The sequence below is a fragment of the Erithacus rubecula genome (assembly GCF_903797595.1).
Source record: "Erithacus rubecula genome assembly, chromosome: 13".
NCBI classification, from domain to species: domain Eukaryota; kingdom Metazoa; phylum Chordata; class Aves; order Passeriformes; family Muscicapidae; genus Erithacus; species Erithacus rubecula.
The window spans coordinates 12271839-12289087 of record NC_136665.1 but is presented as its reverse complement, the minus strand read 5'-3'; the positions used below and the strand labels follow the sequence as shown (position 1 = coordinate 12289087).

Sequence of the window (17249 nt, the reverse complement as noted above, 5' to 3'; positions counted from 1 at the left end):
GCTTGAGGCACCTGCACGGGCGCTGGGTGACACGGGTGACGCGGCGACATTTCACACACGCTTGGGGCACCTGCGAGGGGCCAGCAGCGGCTCTGCCTCGGCCATTTGTGCGTGACTCGGAGCGGGGCCGGGCAGCGCGGCCCCAGCGGCACCGCCGCACCCTGAGGAGCCGCCCCGAGCCGGCACCGGCCCGCAGGAGCCGCCCGCCGCGCCGCCATCTTCAACGGCCCCGCCGCCCTCACACAGGTGAGACCCGCGGGCACAGCCCCACATCCCGACCCCGGCCCCACATCCCGACCCCGGCACCACATCCTGACCCCGGCCCCACATCCCGACCCCGGCCCCACAACCCGACCCCGACCCTACATCCTGACCCCGGCACCACATCCTGACCCCGGCCCCACAACCCGACCCCGGCCCCACATCCCGATCCCGGCCCCACATCCCGACCCCGGCACCACATCCCGACCCCGACCCCACATCCTGACCCCGGCCCCACATCCTGACCCCGGCCCCACAGCCTGACCCCGACCCCCATCCCAATCCCGGGGCCGCGGCCACGCCGCTGTCGCTGCGCGGGGACCGGAGAGGGACCGCCGGTGATCGTGGGTCTTGTGTCAAACTGTTTTGCGGTCCAATTTTTATAAAACGAAAGCAGCCTCGATTTTAAGTTATTTTTTCCCCTTAATTCTACACGTGGTCCATAAAAGCTGGGCCTCTTAGCCCGTTGGAGCACCAGTAGTGTTGCAATAGCTTATTAATGGTCTTTCTGCCCATTTATTATGCTAACTTGTATTTTGAGAAAATATATAGTGGTGTTACAAACTCGGCTTTAAATATTTAATATGTGGAATTCATTTGTCTGGGAGATACTAAAACCCTTCATCGGTGATGAACTGCTTTCCCTGGCGTGTCCCAGGCACCATCAATCAGCTCTGGCTTCGGGCCCGTGATGGTGAGTTATATGTATGAGCAGTCTTGGGTCTAAGCCTGTGTGCCCTGCCAAAAATAGTGTATTTCTGTCATTTTTCAATGCAAATTAGTAGTATGTGCGAATTCACTTCATTTTGCTTCACAGATATGATTTTAGAATAAAAAATCTTAAATAGATTTTCCAACACTGGGATATTGATTAGAAACTTGTATTCGTATACTTGTGTTAATAGTGCGTTTTAAAGCAAGGGGCTAACCATGACTATGAAGGGGTTTAGGTCTGTGTGAGTCTGTCCTGTTTCTCCAGGATTTAGGGCAGTGCTTAGTACTAGATAGATTAAGAAAGCATGAAGATCTGTTTGCATTTGCTGTTTGTGAAGTACTCTTTTTGCTTAATTTCAAAGGGCCAGTTTCTGGAATCTGGGGCTACATAAACACCAAATGTTATTGAAATATACATCAGAAGCTGACATAGAATGAAGGTACTTTTACAGCTTGTGTGAATGGAAGGAATAAGGGGCCCTTTGGATACTGCTACTTTATTGTTGATGCAAGAAGCATGGTGAAACTGATGATCAAAGTCACTGCACAAAACAAGATATCACAAGGTAAATTCAGATAGGAATATATTCAAAGATAAGTATCCTTCATTGTTGCTTAACTTTATAAATTATATTCTTGATTATTTCTCATTGACTGATCTTTTAGGCCCGTAATTCCAGTTGGACAGACACACTAAAGTACATGGTTCAGGGCAATAAAAAAATAACTTTGATGTGTAACTGAAAAATGAGAAAGCTACTAATTTATGGCATTCTACAAAGATGTAATAAAACACTTATTTATTTGATAACTATGCAAAAAATTGAGGACTAGCATTTCAAATTGCTGTTGATTTATTTTTTTTTTTAAATAGTCCCTCTGCATTTTAAGTACTCTTGATTTTTAGACTTGCTGGAGGGGCTGGGAAGAGGAAAAGTGAAAAGAGGAAAAATACAGCAACAATCAGTTTTCCAGACCATTCTCTCCTTTAAGAATAGCTTACTATAATTAACGACAATAATACTTGATGCATAATGAAAGCACATTACCTCAGTAATTACATGACAAATATGTCATTCACTTAATGGTTTTAGTGTCTACCAATCTTAATAGCAAAGGTAATTTCTAGTCTTCTTTTGCAGTAATGAAATTTGGTAAGTTATAATTAAGCAATATATGAGCAAAGATGCATTGCAATGTCACTTGCAGTATTTTTCCTGCCTTCATGAAAAACAAAATGACATTTTGCTGATTTCATAGAGGTGTTTACAATGATGAGCTTTGTAGCTGAATGACTTACCACACACAAATGCTTTGTGGTCTAGTTTACCTTCCACTGAAGTTAAAAAGAGTCACCTGGTTATGAATTTGGTACCTACAACAGCCATCAGTTTTCTGAGTCTGCATAAAATTTGTTCTGCAAATTAGTAGATAAGCTACCTTGTTCATATGAATATCACTTTAAAACACAGCTGCATTGATGACAAATTTTAAACCAGAGTACTGGTAAGTAGTCCCTGAAAGAGGTGAGTTATCTTTTCAGTCTCAGAACTCAAAACTTTTTATATAGTGACTTTTAGATCAGAATTCCTCACATTTATTTAGTCTTAATATATATCCTGAGATAGGCATAAGAGAACTGCAGAATATGTGAGGGCTGTGCTAGGTGCATGATGCTTGGCAAGTCTGAAACTGATCTTTAAAGCAAAAATAGTGAAAGTGCTTTGACCCGAGGAAAAAAAGCAGTGTATTCCTTTACATCTCCTTCACTTAAAATTAATAATACATAAGAGCTGGGTGATGGTGAAATCCTGAGTCCCAGAATGACAAGTGCCTCAGAGTGTGAGCTACAGGGATGGCTCATCATAAATATGTCCTGCAGGAGGGCTTGGCTCCTGTCCCTCATTCCCTGCAGGTCCTGCACATTCTGCTCTGGCCAAGGGAATCAAAGCAGTAGGTCACTGAGATTAGTTCCATGGTGCCACTACTTCTCCCTAAGACATAAATCACACAATTTTGAGTAGTTCTAGCTTGTTTAAAGGCTGTAAATAATAACAAAGATAGGGCTGCAGACACAAACTGAACAGTGATTTCAGAAAGAAGTGATCTTTATGTTAAGTGAATATTTAGACAGAAGGAAAAGCCTAAATACACTAGCTTTAGAACTGCATTCTTTAGAAGGTGTTTCTAAAATGTCTAGTTCATAATTAAGTAACTCAATATAACTATTAATTTAGTAATTTTTTAAAAAATATGCCAACAAGTGAAAAATCTGTATAGAAAATTGTCTAAAACATAGAATAATGCAACTGGTATGATAAGACTATTAGAAATGCTGTGGTTTTTAAATTTCATTTTCCTTATAATAAAAAAAATTAAATTTTAATTTTTTATTTTAACAATATTCCTGGCAACATCATGGAATAAATTTACAATATCTGATTGGTTTTCCATTTTTATTTTATTTACAGATAACTTTAAAATAAATGTGGATAAATATAAATAAATTTCATCACATTTACATAAATGAATGATTATTTACTTTTTCAAATAGAATGCTGCCCTAATACTGTAGATAGATTCATTCTTCATTAACTCATGCATATTGTCATTGAATTTCTATTTCATTTGTAGTCATATATTTTCATAATTTTTTTTAAACTTCATTACTTCTTGGTTGTGAGAGCTGAACTGTTGATTATGAGAAGCTGTATTTATAATCATCTGGTCAGTGTAGTGTATCTAATAAACTGGTCGCAGTCTGAAAAAATATCCAGTAATTAAAAATAATTTAATTTTTAAGTTGTTTGTTCCCAAACTGAACATGAACAGAACTAAGTATATCAAATAAAAGTGAGGCAGAGTCTTGTGAAGGGATTCTTATGTGAGTTGAGGAGCACTTTCAGCTCTCAGTGAAGGTGGTTGTTGTCTCCTGTGACTGATTTTCCCTCTCTTTGGGGAGTGACAACTTCTTTTTATGTTCAGAATCTCTTCACTGATGCCAGGTGAGCCCCCAGACACTCAGTGAGGAACGTGGGAGGTTTCCAGTGTCAGTCCCTTCCCTTTGCACTGCTCCCATTCTACAACTGCAGCCATCTCTTAATTCACAGTGACCTGAGCAGCCCTCAGATAACTGAAGTGCTTGGTTTGAGTCTTACAGTAATCACCCTCAAAGAGTGCTGAATGGGAAAGATGATTTGACTCAGAAGTCTCTGCCAAATACCTCTAGATGGAGAGATTTCTGTAGCAGCTGTTCCATGTTTCTACTTTTCTTTATTGAATGTTAAGCTCCTCTTTAATGGATTCTAATGTTTTCCATTGGGCACTTGAGAACAAAGAACAATAAAAAATATGCGTTAAAGATAATTTTGAAGAATGTCTTTGTTGATTAAAAATAAAGACTGACATTAAATTGCTGGTTCTACTTGGAGTATAAGAAAAGGCAGCCCTGAGTACTTGATGCACAAAGAGAATGTTTTCCAAGACAATGTCAATATTAATTTTATTTTGATGTTAATTCTTTTACAGTAGCACTCTGATGTAGTTGATACACATTTCTATTCAGAAAAGTACTTTATAATAGTATTCATATATTTTAAAAGATGGCTGGAGTGCCATAGGATTTTTTCATGTCAAATCCTATATAAGGTTGTTTGTTTTTCAGCAGAGTTTGCAAGTGGCTTTACTGATTGAGAAGTTAGAATTATTTTCTTCCTATGAAAGCTGGAAAAAAATGTTCAGTAACCACTATCAGGTAAAACAGAAATAATTCTAATTTTTGCCCATTTACTTTTCATCAATTAAAATAGCTTATCCTGAGAGGCAAAAAGTCAAGCTACAGTGTTTTGGAGTGTTTCATAATTCAGTATTTTTATGGAAGTGTTACAAAGTACTGGGTAGCTGCTAGATTCCAGCTAGGTCTGGAATGGGCACAGTGTGAGTTTGCCAATGGCCTTTGTTCTTTATCCTTGTGGGCCAGCAAAGGCAATTCTGCTTCCATGCAGTCATGGAAGGAGTCCCAGCTCCTAAGATGTTGTCAGAAAAGGGGGTTGGTTAACAGCAGTCACATTATTTGGAACTTCATTATCCCTTTTATTCTTTCCTGGTCTCTCTCTCTTTCCACCACACTTTGCCTCCCTTTCTCTGCACCATTCCCATCCACATTGAGAGAACAACCCACCCCAACTACATCTACCCCACTGGTACCAGATGTGCTACTTCTGTACCTAAAACTGATATTTCTGATGCTGTTCCCTAGTTTTCTCAGCTTTTCATGGAATTTCTCTTGGCTAGCTGCCACTGACTTGGCAGGATTGTGCTCCCCAGAGATGCCCCATACTCCCCTTAGTTGATTGTGGAGTTTAACAGTTTCTTGCCTAACTTCACTGGGGCCCCACTGAGACCCAAACATCCTTGACAGCACTAAGTAATTTTTGTCAGCTTCCTGAATCAGTGTTTGGTTGACATTTTCTTGTGTCATGTCTGGTATTTTTCCATGTCCTGTTCATTTTAGCCTCAAATCAGGCCAACTGAAGAGCTCTGCTATTAGCATTAAAATGTATTTGTAAAGATGAAACAAAAATATACTTGTTTAAGATTGCAAACACATACAGCTTGGCAGTTAAAAATCTTTTTTTTAACTTTTTGAGAGCTTGATCCTGTAGTCCTTAAATAAATCAGGTAACTTGGAAATTTATGGTATACCATATTAAAAAATAATTCTTCCAGTGTAAGTTTAAAAAATGTTTTGAGTGCAGTTTATGGAATGCCATTTGAAATTTCCTTAGAACTTACTAAGTCCAGTCACTGGGAGCAGCTATGTGGCTGAAGCTGCCAGGTGTGTGTGGGCAGAGGAAAATACCTAATTCATATACAGTGCAGAGTTGATGTTCTCTGAAAAACTAATCTGAGGATCATTTCTTTTGCTTGCCCCTCTTGCTCATTCTGACTTGCAGGCAATTGCTTGGGCAGCTGAGCATAAAGAGAATTGGGGAGTGCAGGCAAATAGAAATGAGAAGGGAATGGCAGAGTTGTAATGATTGATTAGGTCAACCATGCTGCTGAAAATGTTTAGCAAACTGTAGGCTGAGTGCACCAGGTGTCACAAAAAATGCGACATCAAATTTCAAAAATCTAGAAGCAAGTAATTCCCTAAGCAGAGGTGATAAAGCCAAGCTCCCCAAGAGCCTGTGTTTAGATTCCTTGGTGTCCAGTAGGACACAGAGTATGTGTCAGGAGTTTTCACCTGACAGGGACATCCATAATAATCTTTTCCCAGTAATAATTCTCTGGTGCCTGAAAGAAGGCCATAGCCCTTAACCTTTTCATGGTGTTACTCACTGGAATAGATCTACTACCAGGTCACTTTAGTTGACCCAGAACAGTTAGCAACTTTTTGTTTGGTCAAATCAGGCTGGAACTTGGTAACCAGTAGAAAAATTACTGCAAAATATATAGGAAGAGCAATTCACATATGTAGACAAATGGTGTAAACTTCATTTCCATTGGAAGTCAGACAAAACATCCAATCTGCAACGCCTTTTATTTTTTAGCAGCATCTTTTAAAACTCACGTAATTTGGCAAATTGTAGAAATAAATCTTATCCAAACATAAATTAGTCTTCTCTTGCATGGTTTTAGAATATTTACAGTAATTTTGCTTTTTAGAGAACGACATTATAGATAAAATTATTTTAAATTCAGCATGGTATTCCTTCAATTTTATCTTCTGATTCTCTAGTAAAGTCAAGTATTGACTATATGAAATGATGTTAGAGTAGTCTAGAAGTTGTTATTGGTATTCTGCTGTCTGGCTGATCAGTAATACTGACTGTGGTAACAGCATGATACAGAAGGATTCTTAGGTTCCTGTCTTGACTGTTGATAATTTAGTGCTGAGCATTTGACTGGATGATGTATCCTTAAACCATTTCATTGTAGGGGGGCCCATTTGTTGAAATATTCAGTGCTCAAGGCAAGAACCCAGGAGCAAAATGGAAGATCTTTGGCGATCCATCAGCTATATCAAAAGTAAGTTTTTAAAGAAATCTATAAAACCTAGAGTATAAACCAGAAAAATGTGAATGAAGCTTAGAATTAGAAGGTAATGAGAGCTTTGACCTGACAGTGGAGTTGTCACTTGCAGTTCTGTCATTATGGCAGACTAAATGACTACTTAAATTACTTCTATATGCTTTCTTGCAGACTGAGTTGGTCACAGTGTAATTTTACAGTTTAAATATTTAGAAAGTAATTTTGGTACTCTGGTAACCAATGAATTGAGCTTTGCTCACTGAATCATGAGTCTTGTTTGTCAGCATTATTTGTTCATAAGAAATACAAGGACATATTTGTGGATTAAATTTTTGCCATCAAATGTGAACCAGTCATACTTGCAGTGCCATCTGCATTTTCTGATTTAAAAGAAAAAAAAAACCTTGCATGCTAGTAGTATGGTTGTTTGTCAGGAGGAGAATTCTATCAGGATGCTTATGTTTGTTGTTCCTTTTTGTAGGAATATGACAAAGAACTAAAAGGCTTTGTTTTTGTACTTGAAGGAAACAGTCTAATCAACAAAATGAAGCTACCAAGGGAAACAAAACAAACTTGTGAGTATCAAAGAATTAAATGTCTGTGATGTTGTTCTGATTGATACATCAATCTTATATTGGAAGAATGCAAAACTTACATTATTCTCCATTAGTTCAGGCATAATTCAGCATAGGAAAAGTGTTTTCTCATTAACTTTTTAGCAGGTCAATTACAAATAAGTAAAACCTACAAAAATACCACATTAGAATATGTGCTGTAGGGAAGATGTAATGTGTCCTGGTGCTGCCAAGTTCACTTTTGTACCTGATCCTGCTACAGACCAATGTCTGATAAATAATCTCTCACTCCATTCACTTACTAAACAAGCACTTACTGAAGTCAGTAATTCTACTGGGATTAATGAATGTGGACTAGATTCCTGTCCCCTTTCTCATTTTACTTTTTAAAGAATTTTTACTTTTGTATCAAATAAGCACTAGTGGTATGAGAAAGTTGTACCCAAATTGCCACTGTGTTTTTGTAATCAGTGTTTAAGGGTAGTATGAAGTGTGTTCCCAGGATGTCTATTGCACCACAATAAACCAGAATCCAAGCAGTCTGCAAAACAGCTATCATCATATGCCTAAAACTCCATGATGGGGTGGTGTACCTTATAAAGCTTGTAGAAGTGAACTGAGCTGGTTTAGAATTAACTGCTTTCTTTTAGAGAAAAATTGAGATGGTGAGTTTAAAAAATGGAATGGGAATCTTCTTGTATACTTCTCATGCAGGACATACGATAAGACTTAAGTTTTTTCCAATAAACACCAAAAATAAAAGAATAAATTCTTTAGGCTGGTTATGCTGTAAGGCCTTGAAGTTTAGTCTGATTTTCATAAAAGAAATTGGCTGTTATCTTCATTAAAATAAATATTAATGCAATGTAAATTTTTGAGCAACCGAACTAATTTATTTTCAATGGTACAATAAACTGCTATAGCAAATAACAGTAAACAATTAAAAGAAAAAAAATTGCTAACCGTTGCTAAACATTAAAATGAGGATTAAGAATTAATTGTGTGGGTAATCACTGCTAAAAATAGTTTGGTTTTGAATTTACTTTAGCTAATGCTGCACTACAGTCAGGCTTCCATCTGTTACTATTCTGTTTCCTTCTGTCTTGGTCTCTTCCTCTCTTGAGGTGTGTATGTACCTCAAGTATTTAATTAATCAAGTATATGGTCTCCCAGTTGCTCTGAAACTTTGTATACTCTTCCAAAATAAAAGATACTATATATGTAAATTTAATTTGAAGTCTTAAGGTGTCATTTGGCTCTCAAAAGAAGAAACTTTTGATTTTTCATTCCTTAGAAGAGGATCCAATGTTGCTGTTCAGGCTTGTGGAGTCAATGAAAAACATCCTGTATCGTCCCTGATGGAATATCTAAGAAAACAACATATGGTTCAATTCAACAGCTTTGTACTGTTTCCCCTTGGTAGGGGGGTACCTGAAGTTTTTGTCTGTTCCCTCAGTCAGACTCCTTTGCTATTATTCTAAAAATCAGAAGCCTCCACTGAGCAATGTTGTCATGATCTGAATTGCATTCTTACCCAAGAGTTTTTTTGAAGTTGCTTTGCAAGGTGTTCATTCTCACCAATATGAGTGCAAGTTTAACATGACTATAATATAATCTTCATAGGAAAATATTACTTCATTTTACAATTCTTATGGGATATTTATTGTCTTCATGCTCTTGGAGTGCAAAAAAATTGTAAGCTAAAAAAAAAGAGTTCCTTTTGCTTTCATGAGAATTCCACCAAAGCCACAGATGGGACTTTTAAAACAATACTTTTATTGCAGTTTGAATTGGATTTCTTCAGGTTTTCCTTGTGTTCATATGTTGTGTGAACCTTGGGAAATAGTGTTGTAGGAGCATAGCATATGGTACAAAATTGAAATGCTGGATAGTGAAACATGCATCTGCATGCACACAGCACTTTTCTTTTTTCTCTGTTTCTAGTGGGACTGGTGCAGCCATTTCTGACACTTCAGATTTTTGTGCCATTGGGAAAAGACTTCTCCACGGAATTACTGTAAGATGCATAAAATTTGCTTGAATACTTAAAATGAATTCTTGATTGCAGTCATTAATTGTGGTGGCATATTTTGCATTAAAGCATGGTTACTTGTCAAGTCACCAATAAAAAGTAATTAAGCTAATGAGATCATTATTTCTTAGATGTTTTAAATACTGACATTCCTTTGAAGACAGAACAAACTCAAAAAAATCCTGAATGAAGATGATTAAAAATCTGAAGAAATGGGACACAGATTTATCAAACATATGAAAATACTGGCACATCAGGACTGCCTGATAATTTATAAGAGACTTACAGGTCATAAGAGAGGGCCCTTTGGTCCAGGGCAAAAAGAAATACATATTCTAATAACTGGGGGAGAAAAACACAACCAAACAAATGCTAAAAAGCTGGAAAAAACAAATGGAGTGCTCGATTGGTATAATTATTTCCATGCTGTGAAGAGCGTAACAGTAGAAACAGAATTTTTTATTAGTTAGGTGTGAAATGATTTAATAGAGTTTTAATCTTGGGCAGTTGTCAGGCTTGGACATTTCTCCCCTAGTGACACCATCTGTTTATTATATAGCACAACTCACTCAGCTTTGAAGCACATAGAATATCTGAGATTGGATTAACAACAGAAATATTAGGCCATTAGAAGTCCTGCAAGAAAAGATAGGTTAAATGATATCAATTAAATTAGCAATTAAATTGTGTAAAGGGAAAGAAGAGTTTTATTTTTGTTTGACTTTCTATAAGTTTGCATTTAGAGGGACAAAGGGACAAAATAAACAGGATAAATCATGCAACACACAGAGACCAAACACCAAGTACCAAACCAAAACCAAGATCTGCTTCTCTTGGACATTCTGTAGGCAAAGGCAGAGATTTAATGACAGGTGCAGGAATTCAGATTTTTCCGTTGTGTCATATTCAGTTTGATCCTTTTGGGTATTTACCACCTTCTTAACAAGAACCTCTTTTTCTACTTCTAATTTTATTTTTGTCAGCTTGCTTTAAAAAAAAAAAAAAAAATTCTATCACCTCTCCTACCCTTATTTGCCTTTTTTCTTTCCAGCTTATATTTAGATTTTACATTTTCTTCATCTTTTCTTTCTGCTTTCTGTTCCGATCTTTGTTATGTCCTTCTTTTAAAAGCAAATATGTGTTGTTAAAATATTTTTAGGTACTTGTATAGATTTAAATATGTGTATTTTGCATATGCTATAAATATTTTATGTAATATATGCTATATTGCTTTATCATGCATGTAATATAGACTATATTAACTATATATTTTCTCTATAGCTCCTGTTACTTTGAATGAAGGTGTTTGTGTCTTAAAAGTACAATATCATATGTTCCACACTTAGTGCAACTGTATGAAAAAGTTAATAAAACTTCTTTTAAAATAGTTTTAGTAGTGAGTTTTGTATTTGAAATCAGCTATAACTTACTTGTACTCATAAAGTCCTTCAAGCCTTGCAAAATAGGCAATGCATTATTTTATCCTAGCAGACTTAAGATAATCCAGTAAGTAATAAAGACAAGTCCTTCTTGCTTCATGTGACTACTGTTAAGTTCCCTTCTTTTCAGATGTTTTGAAAGAAATCTCCTGCTTATTTGTGGACAACCATATTTTGTTTTGCTTCCTGAAGTTTAATGTTCAAAGATGGTTTCTTACACAACCTGACTACTTAGTGCTGAATCTTTGAGCATCTTCAAGTGAAAACTGATAGCATGCCAAGCTATGAAATTTACTTTATATAAAAATCACTGACAAGTTGTGTAATAGCTGAGCACGAAGCTTTATGTTACATTTCTTGCTCCCATTCTGCAGAGAGATGGAAATAGGAATTTAGTTTGAGCCTCATCTTCCTTTTGCATTCTGTTCAGTGATTTATTTGGTCAGCAAACAAGAATTTCTTTAAGACCATCCATCACTGCTGGCATCAGCTGAGCTAAACTTTCTAACTTGCTGCTGTCAACCAGTCATGCAAAATTCCTGCCATAAATACTGAAATATACAAGCTACTGTCTATATTAGCTGTTTTATCTTTTCTTTGGAGGAAATCTATATAGGATTTTAGATACTTTTTTACATGACATGATTAGATGAATACCACCACATTAACAGTCAATGTATTGATCTACATAAAAATGTGTAAAATAGATTGTGGATGAAAAATTTGATGAAGCATAATAAAATCACAACTAAAGTAGAGAGCATGCAATTTATGCAGCTTCTTTGGAGCAAATAATAGCAAAGCTATTAGTAATGCTGAATATATCTGTCTGCTGCAAATGCAGTTGCCAGTTGTTAAATCTTCAGTGTTACGGATTTTGCTACTTTTCTAAAAGCAAAGGTAACTCAATCTTTGAAAAAAATTTTGCATGTTAAAGAAAACAGCATCTGGCTTGTGTTGTCATTTTTGCTTTAATTCCCAATACATCGACATGTGGGTGTTAATACTTCTGCTTGGCATTTTGACAAGCACTCAAACATTTATTCTTAAAGAACTGTAATGCCAGTTATGATCATGCTTTGTTTCTGATATGGTTTTTCTCAGTGTTGGGTATTACATGAAATTAGCACATCTTGTAATGGAAAGTTATGCAGCAAATGAGTAGAGCTGTTTACCAAAAAGAGTAGACCAATCTGGCATAAGAACAAGGATGAGATGCTCAATTCCTGGTTATGTACTGAAGTATTTTGTGGTCTTGTATGAGTCCCTGTGTATTGCTCAACCTTTCTTTTCCCAGTTCAGACATGGTACTTACTCGTCCATTGCTGCAGCTCTGAAGTCACACTGCCTCTCAAAGTGATGGCCAATTCATGGTGCTTCAAACGTGTTTAAACCTTTGCATGGTGAACAGCTGTCAGTCACATGTGGCACAGCTTCTAGCTGGGGAGGTTATGAGATCTCCTCACTTCTGGCATGAAACCTGCAGAGCAAACATTGTCAGTAGAAGCTGCTGCTGCCCCCAAGCCCAGACTTGGTGCTCAATATTAACGTGCCATGGGGCTCTGCAGTGTTGCCACTTCCTGGAGTCACACAGTACCTTATGGAGCATCTTTCCAGACAGAATGCACTGGGATCACAGCATGCTTATTCACTCTAATGACACCTCTGTCTCTTAATTTCTTAATTCTTCCTGATGTTTCAAACTCAAACTTTCAACCTTCGCTCAGCTGGCAAATCACTTATTAACAGGTTTGCTCAGTTACTATCCCACTGGTTATTGTCAAATTAGCTTTGCTTGCCACTAGCCTTCACCAGCTCCAGAAAGCATCAGCTCTTGTTAGATTTTGAATTGATACAAACTCTGTGAGAGTTTCAAACTCTGAAACATACCTGATAAGTTTTCTCTTAGTTACATATGAAGGAATCTGTAGGGAAAAGGGGTTAAAATCTCTTTATTCCTGAAGTAGTTGTAGATGCTCATAAGAAATCTTACTGCAAGGCCTGTGAACAGTACAGTAGAATATATATTTTGGTACCATATTTCCTGTTTTCAAACAGTTATTTCTATAAATATAAGCTTATTACTTTGAGATTTTTAATAACCACACCATAATAGGTTTTACAGGCATAGCTAATTTATTCATAGATACCATAACAGTTTGAATTTATGTGAATTAGATGCTATCATAATCAGTCATCATTTTAGCTTTGCTGACAGAGATATCATAAATTATTCATGTTAACCTAAAAACCCAGCATGTTTCAGATACAGAACAATATGAATCTTGGTTAGTCTTGCAAAACTCAGACCACCCTATTAAAATTCAAAGCAGGACATAGATGCTAATTCTATCATGTACATCTGAAACTATTGGAAGACTGAAGGTAAACTTTATTGAATAGATTTAGCTGAGAGATTATTTGAAATTCTGGTATTTAGTACCATGAGATATGTTCCTTGATTTTTTTTTGTGAAGCAGGAGTAAAATACAGAAACGTTCTTAAAAGTATTAGGGTATGTTAAATATCATCATTTACAAAGCAGATTTTAACTCATATATTTGAAAGTAAAAAAAATTTAATAACTCTCCCAGTCATCACATCTTCCAGAACTTTAGATTGAAGCAAAATACTAATTATTTATATTTTGGCTGGTTGATCAATGTAAGTAACATGAGGTAAAATGAGTCCTGTTTATATTTGGTTGGTTGGGTTTGTTAGTCAGGATTTTCATACGCCAAATAAGGTAAATTCAGAAAGTTGATTTTGTCATTTTAAAGAGAAGACTTTGTAGTAATTCTAAGTAATTAGAATAAATGGTTTAAATAGGAGAAATATGGGTGTATTGAAGAGAACTATTACATTAGCAGGTGCAAACATCCTTTCCTTTGTCTCAAAAGGATGGATGAAAGGATTGATTGTTTCTTTAGATCAGAAAATTCATGGAAAAGATAACAAAGCAGAAAAAACAACAGCCAATGAACTTAAAAACCCAACATAACTTCCTGCAGGCATAAATAACTGCATTATAGGGGTACTTTTTTCAATTCTGGAAAAGGAGTCACCACTGAACTTTCTGCATATTAATACTCATTAGACTACTTTGTACTGAAAAATTAAAAACTATTTTTGAGAATTGCAGTTTTCTAAATGATTTGGCAAAGTTAGCCATGCTTCAGAGGAATATAGCATTGTGCTGTAAAATGGAATTTACTAAATACTTGAAAATGAGAGAAAGATTAGCTGATTTCAAAACCAAGGATATTAAAATGTTGATAGAAGTTTCTAAAATATATGTTATGAATATTAGTGAGCACCTCCAGAATTATTTGTGAAACGTGGAGTTGTAAGAGGAATTAAACTTTGACACCAAGTTATTCTGGGTAAGCAAAAATACCAGGTCATTTTTTTATTTGGAAAATTGATGACAAATATGTCAGTATCTTGTAGGGAGAGGTCATGGTTCACCATTTCTTCATAATTGTTCATTTTTTGAAAGATTTCCATTCTATCAACCAGACTTGGTGATTCTTGTTTTGTCCCTGCCAGTTGTGTTACATCATTTGTGGATACTGGTCAAGGGCACTTTGTGGGGTTTTGTTATTAATGCTCCCCAGAAAAAACATTTATCTACAGGAAATTCCAGTACACGATACAACTTGTCCTTTAAGTCTGGGTGACATATCAGTCTTCCAAATCTCTTATTTTATAGAGATTGGATTGATATTCAATGTAACCACATCTGTTTTTATGAGGGCAGGATGCAGTGCTCTGGATTGCAGGTCATCAGGCAGCCACTTCAGTAAGGTAGTATCTCCTACAAGACCAATTTAGAAGTAGCACATAAAATAAAGCATATGTGAAGTGCAGGGTGCTCCTGCATAAGGAAACTGGAGAATCTGAAAGCATGGCAAATCAGCTGACAATTGCTATTCCTTTGTTTTCTGTCTTTAAGATTGAAGTGATGGTGATGATACTGATGCTACTATCTAATGTTTAGGAGGCACGTGCCTTTTATGGAGAAAATGGCACTACAATTGTGAAGTACTAATACTAATGTACTACTAGTGAAGCATTAGCAGAGAATTCTCTCTGGATTCTGACCAGGATACAGAGATTTCTGTTAGTATTAAATTGCATGGGAGTTGCTCTTACCTTAGCAACATCGATGATACCTGCTTTCATGTTTGCTAAACTTCCAGGTTACATCATTTATAAAGTGAAAAACACTTCCATTTGAAGACCAAGTAATCCTGACAAATGAAGCATCCCTTCAACAGTTCAGTATTGGTTTTTTCAAAGTTCATTTTTAACCTTGAATTGAACATTAACAAATGGTTATAAATTAGTATCCATACAGAAGCAAAGTGAATAGGCAATCTGAGCAGATGAGTCTATCTGTGCTCTTGGGTAGTTGCTACCATTCACTTGCAATCTCACTGTAAGTTACCATTGTGAGGAAAATAGTCAATCAAATTTGAAGATGTAAAATAAAATTGAAAATTGAATTGGAAGGTAATTTTACTTTCAAATGGTTTGCAAATGTAGATGTTAAGTGTGAAATGAATGCAGTTAATGACCATAGCTGGAGGAGTTATGCACCTGCTGATCACAGGAATATTATTATAAATGAGGTTGATTTTCTTGTTGACTAGCTCATTTTTCTCAACATGGTCTCATTACTTTTCTATCACGTCTGACCCTTAGACATAAATATTCAAGCACAGACATAATAAAAAGACATTAACTCCCATATAGATTTTTTTAATTCATCTTTGAAAATCAAGATATGTGCTGCAGATGTTTCTTGCCATTGCAGGTTTAACCTAAGTTCTGCTTTTGGATAGCAGGAAAAAAAAGTTGAGTTTCACCAGAACTACTCTGGAGTCATTTTGCAACTGAGATCTGATGTTCTAGCTCTCATTGTCTGAGTTATTTCAGAAAATAATTTCTCCAGCCCTTTCCTTTATTTTTATTTTCCAATAAGCAATGTAATTGAAAAGTGTGAAAGTTACACTAACTCTTAAAAAATTATCTTCCTTCCCCTGGGAAATAAATTATTTTATATAATTTTAAGGTCATCCCCTTTTTTTTTAATTTGCCTGTTTGAATGTTTCACCTACTTTTGCCTGTGGAATAAAATAATTTTTATTGCTTTAAGTGTATTTACAGAAATAAATTACACTTCTTTAGGAGTGATTCTATCTATGCATCTCAGGTTTGCCCCTTCCTTATGGCGCAGCTGTCATCATAAAAAGTCTTATTTTAGACTTGTATGGCAGAGTCTGGTATAAATGTGTCTTTTGATCTAAACAAATGCATTCAGCATTATATTTTGGACTGTAACTGAGCTGTACATTAAACCTTTTGATACTTATATACTTGCAGTATATATTGTACTGTCCTTACTTAAAGTCTCAAATTGGCAACAATAATTAAAGTATTTGATTTGCCCCAGAGTTAATGTCCTCCTAAGTTGACCTAAGGAAACCTATGAATTTTTTAGGGTGTTATTCTGCAAATTTTCGGTGGTGACATTTCATTATTTAAGCTACAGGTTGTCCTTAGCTAATTAAAAAGTGTTTTCAGTAGTAAATTTAAATTAAAAAAAAAAAAAAAGTCTACAGGGCAGTCTCACTATTTTAAAGTAAAACCCAGCATTTGAATGATTATGAGTAATTACTTTTAGTAACACTAAGTAGTGACAAAAAGTTGTTTATTATAATTATTTGTCATCTTCTCAGAGGGGCTGCTAATTACAGAGAAATACCTATCTGTTGAAAATGGGCTTGTTCAACAGTAATAGGTAAATTAATCATTGTTTCCCCACACATTAAGCATATTCTCCCAGATTGCAGCCTTTAGAGGAATATCTGTGCTCTGGAGTGTTAAGGGAGGACTGTTGGGGAATGTCAAGGTTATGCTGCTGTTGTGCTTGAGCCACAGCAGCCCCTCTGTCTCCTGGGGAAGAGAATACACAAGAGTAAAAGTGCAAAAACTTGTGCATTGAGAGAAAGACAGTTTAATAGGGAGAGCAAAAGCTGCAAATTCAACCAAAATCTTAACAAGGCATTAGCTCTTTCCCATTGGCCTGCAGATGTTCAGCCATCTCCAGGAGCTATGTGCTTCATCCTGTGTAATTGCTACATGGGAAAACAAACAGCTCTGAACTCTCCCCATTCCTTCTCCTTCCCC

The 17249-nt window shown here is 36.3% G+C and overlaps 1 protein-coding gene across 1 annotated transcript in view; it reads left to right on the top strand.

Annotated features, from left to right (window-relative positions):
- Nucleotides 1-682: 682 nt before the first annotated feature.
- The window catches only part of CFAP20DC (CFAP20 domain containing), a gene marked incomplete at its 3' end in the record, with an annotated part of 77045 nt that continues 60478 nt past the window's right edge, over nt 683-17249 (top strand). Inside the window, exons 1-6 of the mRNA XM_079317198.1 lie at nt 683-955; nt 1338-1541; nt 4643-4729; nt 6916-7005; nt 7490-7583; nt 9528-9600. Of these exons, the coding sequence (XP_079173324.1) occupies nt 4709-4729; nt 6916-7005; nt 7490-7583; nt 9528-9600 (278 nt within the window). The 5' untranslated portion in view covers nt 683-955; nt 1338-1541; nt 4643-4708. The remainder of the gene's footprint in view (nt 956-1337; nt 1542-4642; nt 4730-6915; nt 7006-7489; nt 7584-9527; nt 9601-17249) is intronic.